This window comes from Syngnathoides biaculeatus, chromosome 12, assembly GCF_019802595.1.
Source record: "Syngnathoides biaculeatus isolate LvHL_M chromosome 12, ASM1980259v1, whole genome shotgun sequence".
In the NCBI taxonomy this organism is placed as follows: domain Eukaryota; kingdom Metazoa; phylum Chordata; class Actinopteri; order Syngnathiformes; family Syngnathidae; genus Syngnathoides; species Syngnathoides biaculeatus.
The window spans coordinates 21,953,946-21,967,597 of NC_084651.1; the positions used below are offsets into that span (position 1 = coordinate 21,953,946).

General features: G+C 47.1%; 1 protein-coding gene across 1 annotated transcript in view; it reads right to left on the minus strand.

Moving 5' to 3' along the window:
* Nucleotides 1-1,616, minus strand: part of LOC133509484 (L-threonine ammonia-lyase) — a 32,778-nt gene extending 31,162 nt beyond the window's left edge. The window contains exon 1 of the mRNA XM_061836525.1: nucleotides 1,116-1,616. Coding sequence (XP_061692509.1) covers nucleotides 1,116-1,171 — 56 coding nt within the window. The 5' untranslated portion in view covers nucleotides 1,172-1,616. The remainder of the gene's footprint in view (nucleotides 1-1,115) is intronic.
* Between the last annotated feature and the right edge of the window lie 12,036 nt (nucleotides 1,617-13,652).

The following is a 13,652-nucleotide window of genomic DNA, read 5'->3' on the forward strand; positions in this document are numbered from 1 at the left end:
TGTGGCAGGTAAGAAAAGAAACTTGGCAAAGGGGAGGTAGCGGGTATGGGAATTATGCCATCAGAGATTTAAAACGAAAGAAAAAAATATATCTATAGAGAGATACATATACACAGTATATATATGAATCAGTGTTATAAAAGTGATTTTTACAGTTGTGTGTGTGTTGAGAATGAATCTGGATTGCATCATGAATGCACGAGGAATGCACTGCATGGGTTGAAGAACATATGGTTCTAATTCACTGCAGCTGTTGTTTCATTGAATCAAATTTACTGTTAGGAGAAAAAAAAACAACTTCCCTCTATTGTGTTGGCATCTTCATCTCTACTCAGATGCCCTAGCTTCATTTTATTAAAGCGCAATTGGAATGTGCTTCAGGTTTTGAGCCCCAAGTGTGCATTACGATGACTTCATACTTGAAGAATGGACGGTTGTAGGGAATTATACAGCATAATCCTGTATACTACTTCACTAAGCAACATTTTATTTAGTTTGTAGCGTTAAAACAATGACATTTCCCTCCCTATGGGCGACCAATCACAACATTTTTATCAGTTCATGATTTAAAGAGATCCAATGCAAGCGCTACATCTAAAATGTTGCCTTTGCGAGGTCAATAATTCAAAGTTAAATTATTTGACAATCTTGACAATTGTTATTTATTTATTGTGTCCTGTCCGGCTGTTAGATCAAGCAGAATGTAAAATCTGAATCCCCTTCATCCCAGAACAGTTTTACTATGTCACAGTTTTTGTGCTTCCTTTACGAATTCTTCATGTTTGAATTGAAGTTTTATTGAGGATCAGTGTTGATCTGTTAAACCAAACGGAGTTTCCTTGAAGCTGTCCTAAATGTTGAGATAAATTCTTCTCTTCTTTATTGAAATTAAAGATGAGACTACCTACACTCATACTAAATGGTTCATCTCATGAGATGCAGTAAAAGATCTGGTTGAAAATTGTTGCGATCTCAAGTTGCCCGCTGTCACAAACACCGAATCTGAAAGTGATTTGTTATAAATTGCGATACCGGTTTCCGACTCATAAAAAGAGTGCTGAGGTAGTAGCATCGGGTACGCTACGCACACAAAAACTGTTTTGGCTTTCACCAACCTCTCAATTTTGCAGGGAATTGAACTCCTTTGGGCTTTCAGGGAGGAACACCACATCCATATCAAGCTCGTTAACCTTTGTCCTCTGGCAGAGTCGCTGCGTTACATCACCGTGACTGTTTGCTTTTCCTGTCGTTTGTTTCTTCTCACAGTGTCTGCGCATTTTTTCTGATTTGTTAAACCTCCTGGAACATTTCTGAAAGAAAAAAAACAGCTCTTCAAGTGGCTTTCTACAAGAATCATCCAACACAAGAATAAATGCATCCTTGGTAACAGCTGGATGAGGATAGCACATAGCAGCTCTTTTGCTACATTGTGCATACTTAGTTTATAAAACACTGACTTGTCGTCCTTGTGAAGCAAACTCAGTGGGTGAGAAGTTCATCTACAATGTCAGCATATCACATCAGTGGCATTTTTTTTTTCACACGTGACCCGAAAAACCCGCTAACGTCAAAGTACAGCCGCTTCCAGGTTTTCCAAGATCCTTGAAACTTTCTGCATGAATCTATCATGTTTTGATTAAAAAAAGATTTTGCTTCACTTTCCCCATTATAGTGTCAAGGCAACAGTTGGAGGTGTACCAACACTTTAGCCTGGCATGCAGTGCTTTTTTTTCCGTTTTTTTTAAATCAAACAAGTCAAACAGAAATTTTTGAACACAACCGTTTGGCCTTGACGGAGAATTGTATTCAACTGTTACTGTCCCAGTGCTTTTTAAAAGATTTTATAGAATATTTATTACATAAAAAAGCAGACATTGTGTGCCCAGCTGTATCTCCAGTCCAGCATGACGTCCACACTTCCAAATGTTGTTTCCACAGTCTCGCTTCATCCTGGGGCAATTCTAGGATGAAAGGTTCACAGGTGCCGAGAGTCACTTCAGCCAAAATGCGCTAGAATTGACAAGGACAAGGCAGCATCCTGTAAAAGGTGATTCAGATTGTCATGTACTGACTTGAGATAGGTACTAAACCGTCAAAACTCTTTTTGCTGTTATGGAGGAGAACCAAGGAATATTTTAATCTGTTTTTACTTCATGTAGGTTTCCTGATCCTTTTTGTCCACATTTACCCTTTGAGTCCCTTTACAAATGCTGACATGGATAAATGCTGACATGATTGATGAATTTGCCATAAAGTGAGATCATAGCTGAAAATACGAAGCACTAACTTAAAAATGCCAGACTTGTATTTCAGGAAAAGCATGTTTTGGGTTTGCTTTTTGTTCTGGCAATTGTAAACACGTCACGAGATGTCGGCCTTCTTCCTCTCAGTCCACTGCCAGTTGGCCAATAAAAGAAATTCAATTTTTGACAAGTGAGCAACGAGTGAGTGTCTCGCCATATTTCTCCAGGACAGAACGGTCCCCAAAAGGCAGCAGCTTGCCTGAGAGAGCAAGGATGGAAATATTGGATTGGATTCATATTGTCGTAAATATAATAATCGACGGCGGCATGGTGGCTCAGCTGGAAAGCGTTGCCTGTGTTGGCTGCATGGGTTTTCTCCGGGCACTCCGGTTTCCTCCCACCTCTCAAAAGCATGCAACATTAATTGGACACTGTAAATTGCCCCTAATTGTGATTGTGACGTTTTGTCTCTTTGTGCCCTCTGATTGGCTGGCAACCAGTTCAGCGTGTATCCCACCTCCTGCCCGTTGACTGCTGAGATAGGCTTCAACACTCCCAGAACCCTTGTGAGGATAAGCGACTAAGAAAATGGATGGATGAATAATAATCTCCATCAAATAATTGTGTTCGGTTTTACAGGTTTAAGGTGATATACTCTTTGTGCTCATGTCTGCAAGACTTAAACAAATGTAATCTATCACAAACAGATGATTGGCCTGAGAAGAATAAAATTTGGGTTTTAGAGTGGCCCGTGCCAGCCCCCGCATCGACACAATTGACACACATCATCACATTTACATGGTTTGGTTGCATGGTCGTAGTCGGCCTCTGAGGGAAATTGTAATTATAATTTCGCCAGCAAAAAAAACAAGTAAAGCAAAGCAAACCAAATGTATTTGTATAGTGCATACACAGGGTAACTCAATGTGCTTTACATGGTTAAAAGCATTTGAAAACAAAGAGATAAAACATTTAAAACCGCATAAAAACAATAAAAATGACAAACACAAGATTTAAAAAAAAAAGCAATTAAAACCGCATACAGTGTAAGTAACATGATCAAAAAGTGGATATATTCTAAAAAGCATGAGGAAAAAAAGAGAAGAGTTTTCAACCTGGATTTAAAAACATTCACACTTGGGGTTGACATCACCTCTGTTAGCAACTTCTTCCATTTGTATGCAACATAATAGCTAAATGCTGATTCACCATGTTTGTTTTGGACTCTGCACTCCACTATTTGACCAGAGTAGGTCAATCTCAGAGCTCAACTGGGTTTGTATTCCGTAAGCAATTCAGGACCTAAACCATTTGCTGATTCATAGAGCAGCAGCAGAACTTTCAAATCTATTCTTAAGCTGACTGCAAGCCAGTGCAAGGACTTTAGGATTGGAGTTATATACTCTGACCGCTTCGTCTTGGTCAGAACGCGAGCTGCAGCTGTTTAATACTCTTTTTGGGAGTCCAGTCAGAAGACCATTACAGTAGTCAAGTCTACTTGAGATAAAAGCATGGATGAGTTTATCTTGGTCTTCTTGACACATACAAGATTTCACTGTAGATATGTTCTTCAGATGGCAGTTTTTGTGATTGATTTGATATGATTGTTGAAAGTCAGGTCAGAATCAATCAGAACACCAAGGTTTCGGACTTGGTCTTTGGTTTTTAAAGATAGAGAGTCCAGGTGTTTATTAATAGCAATTCTCTTTTAATTATTGCCGAAAACAATTATCTCAGTTTTGTTGTGATTTAGTTGAAGAAAATTTTGGCTCATCCAGTAATTTATCTGATTTAGACAGTGGCACAATACCTCAATTGAACTGTAGTCATCTGGAGACACTGCTAAATATAACTGTGTCATCTGCATAGCTATGATAATCAAAATTAAAGCTTTGAAGAATTTGACCCAAGGGTAGCATATACAGGTTGAACAGGAGATGTCCAAGAACCGACCCTTGAGGGTCCCCGTAGGTCATTGCCGTTCGCTGAGACCGAGCACCTCCAATGGTCACAAAGTAGCTCCTTTCCTCCCGGTAGGACCTAAACCATATTGTGCTCTATCATATCAAAACTGTGCTGAGATCCAACAAGACCAACATTAACACCTTTCTTGAGTCAGTATCCAACCTTATATCATTTAGCACTTTGATAAGAGCAGATTCTGTACTGTGATGAGTTCGGAAACCTAATTGAAATTTGTCAAAAAAGTCCATTTAATTTCAATAAAAACAAAGACACTGTCTGTAGAGGTTATAGTCAATTCGGAGTTTAGTTTTTCTTCACTTGCGTTTGGCTTTCCTACACTCCGGTTTAAGTCTCTTGCCCATCATTGACCAATTTTCTGTCCCTTGTAATTACAGGGATGAAAAATGCCTGATCTCCATAGGGGTCTGAGTTATTCTGGAAAAGACCCGGTAAATATCAGTGAGATTTACAGATAGTCTTCATGGGTGGAGGAGGGGCCTTTCGTTTCTTTGTGGACGGTGGTTTCAGGCGAGGGGGGATGGGAGGAAGATCTTGGCGTGGTATGGGGTGGACTCCATCGTGGACAATAGTCTTCATCCTATCCATCAGACCCAACATTGCATACAGGCTGGAAGAGGGGAAGCCAACATCTATTGCAGATTTATAAAACCTCAGCATCCATTCCTTGCACTTTTGTTAGGAGATCAATGAAATCTTGCATCAGTACCTCTGATTGCTGCTTGAGAACATCCATCTGTGTATAATGACAGATTTCATAGTTGTCATGCTCCTGGATTCCAGCCAGGGCTGGGCGTGGCCAGCTAATCTGAAGGTGCACACCTGCGCCTCATGACCTTTGATTAAGACCCAGTACATATAGGACCCGGGGGACGACTATTACTCTGCTAGATCGTTGCCTCTCATGCGTCGTTCCCGCACTACCGTACTCCTGACGTCTACCTCCCGTGTACCAACCAACGCCTGTCTCCCGACTTACCCCGTAAGCCTGCCGTTACTGATCTTGCTGCTTGTTTGGACTGACTCCCTGGTAACCGACATTGGAACGAATAAAGGCTTATTCCGCACTGCTTACCTCTCACCTGAGTCGTGCATTTGGGTCCACCCCCGAGTCTCGTCCGTGACAGCACGATCTACCCAAGAACATGGACCCAGCCGACTCTGAAGCCATTCGCCGTGCGCTGCAAGTGCAGGGCAAACGCCTGGGTGAGCAAGAGGCTGCTCTCCAGGGTATGACTCACCAGATCCAGGAGCTCTGCACCCAGCTGCAAGCGTGGCTAGCCTCCCAAGCTAGCGCGGCCGCTCCTGTGCCTCCCCGTGCCACCATCACTCCGCTCTCTCGACCAGAGCGGTTCTCAGGCGACTCCGGTAACATCAAGCCCTTCCTGGCGCAGTGCGATCTCCACTTTGAGCTGCAAGCTTCCGCTTTTCCCACGGACCGCTCCCGGATCGCCTTCATCATTTCCCACATGACAGGGAGGGCGGAGGCATGGGCCACCTCCGAGTGGAGCCGTAACTCGGAGACCTGCCGCTCATGGGCGAGCTTCGTCTGCGCGCTCACCCAGGTGTTCCAGTATGCGGCTCCGGAACGCCAGGCGGCGTCGTCACTCATGACAATTCGCCAGGGGCGTCGCCGCGTGTCCGACTACGCCATCGAGTTCCGGATTCGGGCTGCCGAGAGCCGCTGGAATGAGGAAGCCCTCCATGACGCGTTTTACGAGGGACTGTCCCCACAGATCCATGGTCACCTCGTGGCCATGGATCTTCCGCCAGCGCTTAACTCCCTCATCGCATTGGCCCTCAAGGTGGACCAGCGCCTCACCGTGCAGAGACAGATGGAGGGCCTGAGGGAGGAGGAGAGGGAGAGTCGGAGTTTGGTTGTTTCCGCTTCCCGGCCACCCGTGTTGTCAGCTTCACTGGAAGCCATGCAAGTGGAGGGGCTTGGCAGCTCAGCGGAGGAGCGCTTACGTCGGCGACGAGAGGGACGCTGTTTTTACTGCGGGCGTTTGGGACACTTGATCGCCCATTGCCCGACTCGACCAGGGCATTCTGACATCAGGATCGCTACTCAAGGTGAGTGTGCGGTACACCGCGACGGGGTCAGGGAGGTCCCTTCTTCACCTCACCTTGGGAACGGACTCCCGTTCATGCTCTGTGACGGCTTTCATTGATTCTGGGTCGGAAGCAAATCTGATAAATCCCCGCGTGGTCGAGGAGCTGGGGGCAGCAACCTTTCCCACGCAACGTTTTCGTCACGCCTATGCCGCCAACGGCAAGTTCCTTTGTCGGGTTACACATCGCACTCAGACGCTACGTATGAGCTTTCCGGACGCTCACTCGGAGCGTATTAGCTTTCATGTCTTCGACGCACGTAGTAGCGACATCATCTTGGGCAGCCCGTGGCTCAAAGAACATAATCCGCACATAGATTGGGCCACGGGTCAGATCAAGACTTGGGGAGAGGACTGTCTCAGTCGCTGTGTCGCTGTCCGGAGAGACAGGGGTATTCAAGTTGCGCCGGTTCGGCTAACAGAACCTAGTACCGCCCTGGACCTGACCGCAGTGCCCTCCTGCTACCATGACCTACGGGAGGTCTTCTCTGAATCTAAAGCAAAGTCTCTGCCGCCACATCGGTCATACGACTGCGCGATTGAACTCCTGCCAGGCACCTCTCCTCCCAGAGGGAAACTGTTCTCTTTAACTGGACCAGAGCATCAAGCCATGAGGGACTACATCGAGGACTCGCTGGCAGCCGGACTCATTCGCCCCTCATCCTCACCAGCCGGTGCGGGGTTTTTTTTTTTGTCAAGAAGAAGGACTCCACGCTGCGACCCTGCATTGACTACCGAGGCCTGAACGACATCACAGTCAAGAACAGGTACCCTTTGCCGCTTATCTCTACAGCATTCGAACTCCTCCAGGGAGCCCGGATCTTCACCAAGCTCGACCTGCGCAGCGCTTACCACCTGGTGCGCATTCGGGAAGGGGATGAGTGGAAGACGGCATTCAACACCCCCACAGGGCACTATGAGTATCTGGTGATGCCCTTCGGACTGACTAACGCTCCGGCCGTCTTTCAGAACTTCATTAACGACGTGCTTCGGGAGTTCCTGAACAGATCTGTCTTTGTTTATCTGGATGATATTCTCATCTTTTCAGCAGACCTAACCTCTCACATTCAACAAGTCAGAGAGGTGCTCCGGCGTCTGCAGCAGCACCAATTATACGTGAATATGGAGAAGTGTGAGTTCCATCGGGCATCCGTGTCCTTCCTGGGCTTCTTTCTGGCTGAGGGAGAGATACGGATGGATCCCGGGAAGGTCGACGCGGTGCTGCGGTGGCCTACCCCACCAACAGGAGGGACATACTGGGGTTTCTGGGATTTGCCAATTTCTATAGGAAATTCATAAGGAACTTCAGCTCCGTCGCCGCTCCTCTGCATTCGCTCACCTCGCCACATACCCTCTTCGACTGGTCCGGGACCTGCCAGGAGGCCTTCAGCAGGCTCAAGGCAAGTTTCACTACTGCGCCCGTTCTCATTATTCCGGACCCAGATAACCAGTTTGTGGTGGAGGTGGATACATCGAATTCAGGAATCGGAGCAGTCTTGTCGCAGAGGAGTCCCAGGGATGGAAGGATCCACCCGTGCGCGTTCCTGTCTAGAAGGTTGACCCCGGCAGAGAGGAACTACGACGTGGGAGATAGGGAACTGCTGGCGGTCAAGAGCGCGTTGGAGGAGTGGCGGCACTGGCTGGAGGGCTCGCAAGTGCCGTTCGTTGTCTTCACGGACCATAAGAACCTTGAATACCTGAAGTCGGCGAAGAGGTTGAACGCCCGTCAGGCCAGGTGGGCCCTATTTTTCACCCGCTTCCACTTTAAGGTGTGTTTCCGCCCAGGCTCCAAAAACGGCAAGCCGGATGCACTCTCGCGGATCCACGAGGGAGGGCGTACGGATTCAGACGCCGCTACTATCCTGCCAGTGGGGTGCTTCGTGGCCGGTTTCACCTGGGTGATCGAGTCGCGGGTGAAGGAGGCTCTGGGAGAGACACCGTCACCCGCGGATTGTCCGTCGGGCCGCCTGTTCGTCATCCCATCTCTGCGGGGAGACGTCATCAATTGGGCCCATACCAACAAGACGGTCTGCCACCCGGGTATGGCGAAGACACGTTCAGTGGTCGAACAAAGGTTCTGGTGGCCTAACCTCAGCAAGGACGTAAGGGAGTTCGTCAACGCCTGCCCGGTGTGTGCTTCCAATAAGACTTCCCGCCTACGGCCTGTTGGTGAGTTGCAACCCCTGTCCATCCCCTTTCGTCCGTGGTCACACATCGCGCTGGACTGCCGCCTTCTCAAGGGAACACAGTGGTGCTGTCCATAGTGGACCGTTTTTCCAAAATGGTCCACTTCGTGCCGCTTCCGAAGATCCCGTCGGCCAAGCAGACAGCCCAGTTGGTATTAGACGAGGTCGTCCGTTACCACGGTCTACCCCAGGACATCGTTTCGGACAGGGGTCCGCAATTCAGCGCCCGTTTCTGGAAGGAGTTCTGCAACCTCATCGGCGCTTCAGCAAGTCGGACATCGGGTCATCACCCAGAGTCTAACGGCCAGACTGAGAGGATTAACCAGGAATTAGAGACCGGTCTTCGATGTCTGGCATCCAGGGACCAGAGCACGTGGAGCCAGCACATCAAGTGGGTGGAGTATGCCCACAATTCTCTACCCTCCGCTTCAACAGGTATGGCTCCACTCCATGTCGTGCATGGGTATCCTCCGTCCCTGTTTCCTCCACTGGTCACAGAATCCACAGTTCCGTCGGCCCTGGCCGTGGTGCGACGCTGCAAACGGACCTGGGAAGCAGCTCGGAGGACACTGCTGCGCATGAGCAGCGCCTACAAGGCCGCAGCAGACCGCAAGAGGAGGGCCGCACCTGAGCTCAGAGTGGGACAGCGAGTGTGGCTCTCCACCAAAGATCTCCCGCTGCGGACGGAATCCCGCAAACTTGCTCCCAGGTTCGTTGGCCCGTTCCCGGTTTCCAAAGTTATTAACCCGTTGAAACTGCCCAGGTCGATGAGGGTGCACCCGACGTTCCACGTCAGCAGACTTCGCCCGAATCGCACATCGTCGCTGGCTCCTCCGCTCAAATCCCCCCCCGCATGGTCGACGGCGGGTTGGTGTACACTGTGCGCCGGTTGCTGTCTTCACGTCGCAGAGGAAGGGGGGTCCAGTACCTGGTGGACTGGGAGGGATATGGCCCGGAGGAGCGCTCTTGGATCCCCTCCCGCTTCGTCGTGGACCGCTCCCTCATCAGGGACTTTCACGCGGCTCACCCTGATGCTCCTGGGCCGTCCAGAGCCGGCCGTTGAGGGGGGGTTCTGTCATGCTCCTGGATTCCAGCCAGGGCTGGGCGTGGCCAGCTAATCTGAAGGTGCACACCTGCGCCTCATGACCTTTGATTAAGACCCAGTACATATAGGACCCGGGGGACGACTATTACTCTGCTAGATCGTTGCCTCTCATGCCTCGTTCCCGCACTACCGTACTCCTGACGTCTACCTCCCGTGTACCGACCAACGCCTGTCTCCCGACCTACCCCGTAAGCCTGCCGTTACTGATCTTGCTGCTTGTTTGGACTGACTCCCTGGTAACCGACATTGGAATGAATAAAGGCTTATTCCGCACTGCTTACCACTCACCTGAGTCGTGCATTTGGGTCCACCCCCGAGTCTCGTCCGTGACAATAGTTGGGTGCTGATCAGTGATCTCCAGGATTTTTTGAGAGATATCAGACACCGTGTCATTAGTAAAACACAGTACTTTGGTGTTCTTCTCACTGCAAAAGCACTTCACATTCTTGATGGCTCCATCACCAACGATTAATCTTTGGGGTCCCAATTTTTTCTTGAATGATTTAATTTCATACCTTTCAGTGGTGGTGGAGAATGAGCATTCTTGGCCTGGGTCTTGTAAGAGTGCCTCAAATCTACTATATGTCTGACGTCAATATTTTGCACTGAATCACATTCTTTTTTTTTTCTTGCTCTTCGCTGTAACGACCATCCATGGCCGCTCACTTGGTGTTGAGGCGTTCCGCAACGCAGGCCAGCCAGATTCTTCGGTAATCTCCTGGTGCTGTTGTCTTCCTTTTTAAATGTCCCATATGTTTGGGCTTTGCTCCCAGGAAATTCCAGAGACAACTGCTGGGGTGTCCGTTATACTTTCCACAGTTCACGTCAGTTCTCGTCGTTGAGCAAGGTGGCTGTCTGTTAGCACACCTCTGCTCACCATTTTGAGACATCTGTAGAGTGGTTTCATACCTCGACTGTCCATTTACATCCACATAAACTTCAAGACGGCAGATTTTCGATTCCAGAATTGACACCCTTAGCAGTAGTCCATGATAGTCCTCAGTTGAGAAGGGAGGCATCTTGACGGCTGGTCTCGCTGCTAACACCAGGCTTGTGGCAGGCCACGCTCACATAAGGATGAAACAACTGATAATCCACAAAAATACAGTCCCACAGATTCAAAAGTATCCAGGAGTCGCTGCTTCTAAAAACAAAATATTTTAGAAGAAAAACACGCTTACCAGCAAGAAAAAAAAAAGTGTCACCAGAGCCAAACAAGCAGAGCAAGAGCAAAAAAAAAAAAAGCGTCTGCACTGTATGAGACACAAGAGAAAATGCCTGTGTCCTTAAGGAAGTCAGATTTAAATGAGAATGCTGATTAATTTCAAAACAGGTCAAATGTGACACAACTGGTGTGTAAGTGTTGTGTTCAGTTGATTCACAGTTGGCAGCTTCGTGTCTGATTCTGTGTTCCTTCATACGTGCCACTCTGTGTCCTGATTGCACTTTCAGAGGCAGATTCTGAGCGGTCGCGTCGAGCTGTGTCTTCAAGTGCATGTCAAGAACACACAAGTATTCATAACCGCTTGGATGGAGTGGAGAAGGTGAAGGTCTAAAAAAATAGTCCCTTTCAACTCAGTTATTTGAGAACATCAGGACTAAGAATGTTTTGTTTCCCCACTTTTAGTGTAAGCTCTCTCTGTGCTGTCAAAAAAAGCCTCCCCATTTATTTTCAAGTAAAGAATGTGGCTGAAGTTTGTGAAATCATTAAGTCTCCAAAAACTCATTAATACAGTAACTGCTTGTACTTCATCTGACCTTGCCCGAAGAACTGCATTATTCATTTGAATCAAGCGATTGTATAATTCAAGGTTGATGATTCCATTATTTATACTACAGCTTATTAATGTATTATTGAGTCTGTACGCACACAAATATACCCTCTGTATAATGCAGAAAGTGGAGGACGCTGTTGGCAAGTTGGAGGTTGAGCTGGCAACACTCCTGGAGGCCATTGAAGATCCAAAGTGGCGCTCCCAAATGGACAATAGAGGAAAGCCTGTGGACATCCTGGAGGGCCCGGAACACCGCACAATTCCTGAATCAGATGAATACGAAGGGATTTAAAAGGATTTGGAACTTTTAATCCCTGAAAAAAATGAGGAGCCTTGCATTACTTACTTTTCCAGTTTGTATACATTACAATCAATAGTCATCTTAACAGAAGGAAACAATGTATTTAAAGGTCCACCAACACATAAAACATGATTTTTAGTATGTTTTTAATAATAAAAAAGGCAACCGAAATGGACCCATCCGTTTTTTCACCACACGTCATGATGTTGTCGTGAATGGATTTTTGCATCTTCCGACATGAAAATCCAGGCATTTGCTTTGGAGAAGCAGGAAGTGACATTTATTTGCAGACGCCCACACTGGCAGATTCGTGTGTACTGGGGCCGGCGCTGTTCATCGCCACCGCGGAGGTGGATCGGGGTGGAAGTGGTTTGGCCACGTGCAGGAGGAGAAAGGAGCCCCCCCCCCCACCGGCTGCCGGTATCTGGGCACCCCTGAAGTAGTTATTTCGCCCAGCATGGGTCCTCCGGAGTACGCTACATACACAAGACTTGAGAGTAAGGAAATCGAACAATTATACGCCTGTCATTTTGAATATTTCATCGAGTTCCTTGTCCGTCTGTCGGGGAGTCTGTTGTTAGAAGTGATCTGCATATCATCTAAATATTACTCGAAACGATAGGGTAATATTGCCCCGGTAACTTCATTTGATTGTGAGATGTTCTCTTCTTCGAAAAGAGCTTACGTGTCAGAAGGGGCATTGGAAAAATACAAAAATCTCTGTTCTTCATCTCCCATAGAAGGTGCCACTACCTGTTTTCAATGGCGACTGTCTCAGTGTGAAAATCCGTAAATGACGTCGCAGGCAATATGGCTGCCACTGGGATGTCGAGTGAGACTTCCGCAACATTGCGCATGTACGACACGCTCTCTGCTCATTTTTTTTCCCGTATGGACATTGAAGTGAACAATATTATATGTAGTTTTCATAATATCTATTTTAAAATGTATCTAAGGATGCCAGTAGACATTTAAGTACTCACAGGCATCACTGCTTTTATGGAGCAAGTGGGCTTAGCCTTCGGGAGATGCACAGGGTGTGAGCCAATGTAGTGCACGAGCACAAATTTCACAAACCTTGAGAGAAATTGGAGAAAATGCTTTTCAACATTATTGGCTGGATTCAACCAAACTTATTTCAATCGGTCTTTCAATAAAATTCCCAAACACGGGAAGTGTTTACAGGATTTCTATTATTGTTATGAATATCGTTTGATAATTAGATAGGACAACGCACTGATGGGCAGAAGAATGAAATTAACTGAAATGTTTCACATTTCATTTCCAACAGGGGTGGAAGAGCGGTTATAAGAAGGACATTATTATTCACCGATGATAATCATTTGTGAATGAGTTCATGCATACATAAAATTCACACTAAACAAGCTGGACCTTCTCAATGAATTTCAGATCAACTCACTAGTGCAGCTAAGTAGGATGGGACTTACGGTTTGCTGGAGTTCACTGTCCCTAGCAGCAATGAGTAGCTTCTATTCTTTAAAACCTTTACCTCCCTAAAATAAGGCTGAGGGATGGGACTGACTCAGCTCCACTCATGTCTTTGAAAGATGTTTTATTCCTTGACAAAAAAAGACAAAAACATCCAAAGGACACCTTCCGGGAAGGAGTTTTATTTCTTTCCGAAAGCAGCTGAAGCAGCATATTTTGAACATACGAGCAGTTTCAGTAAATTTACAGTACAAGACTTTGCCCCAAACTCCTCGTAAAAATCCTCCTGCACAAAAGAATGCATTGTAGGATTGTACGGAAGGAAGGAATAACATAAATTGCATCGTAATGCCAACAGGGCACCAACTTTCAAAATGTACTGGAGGGTGTTAAAACACTGAGTTTTGCATACCTTGAGGGCATGGACCGGACCACGGCAAATTAGGAGACATGCTTGGCTGGGAAAATACGAGCACAGAGTGCTTCGAAAACACCTACG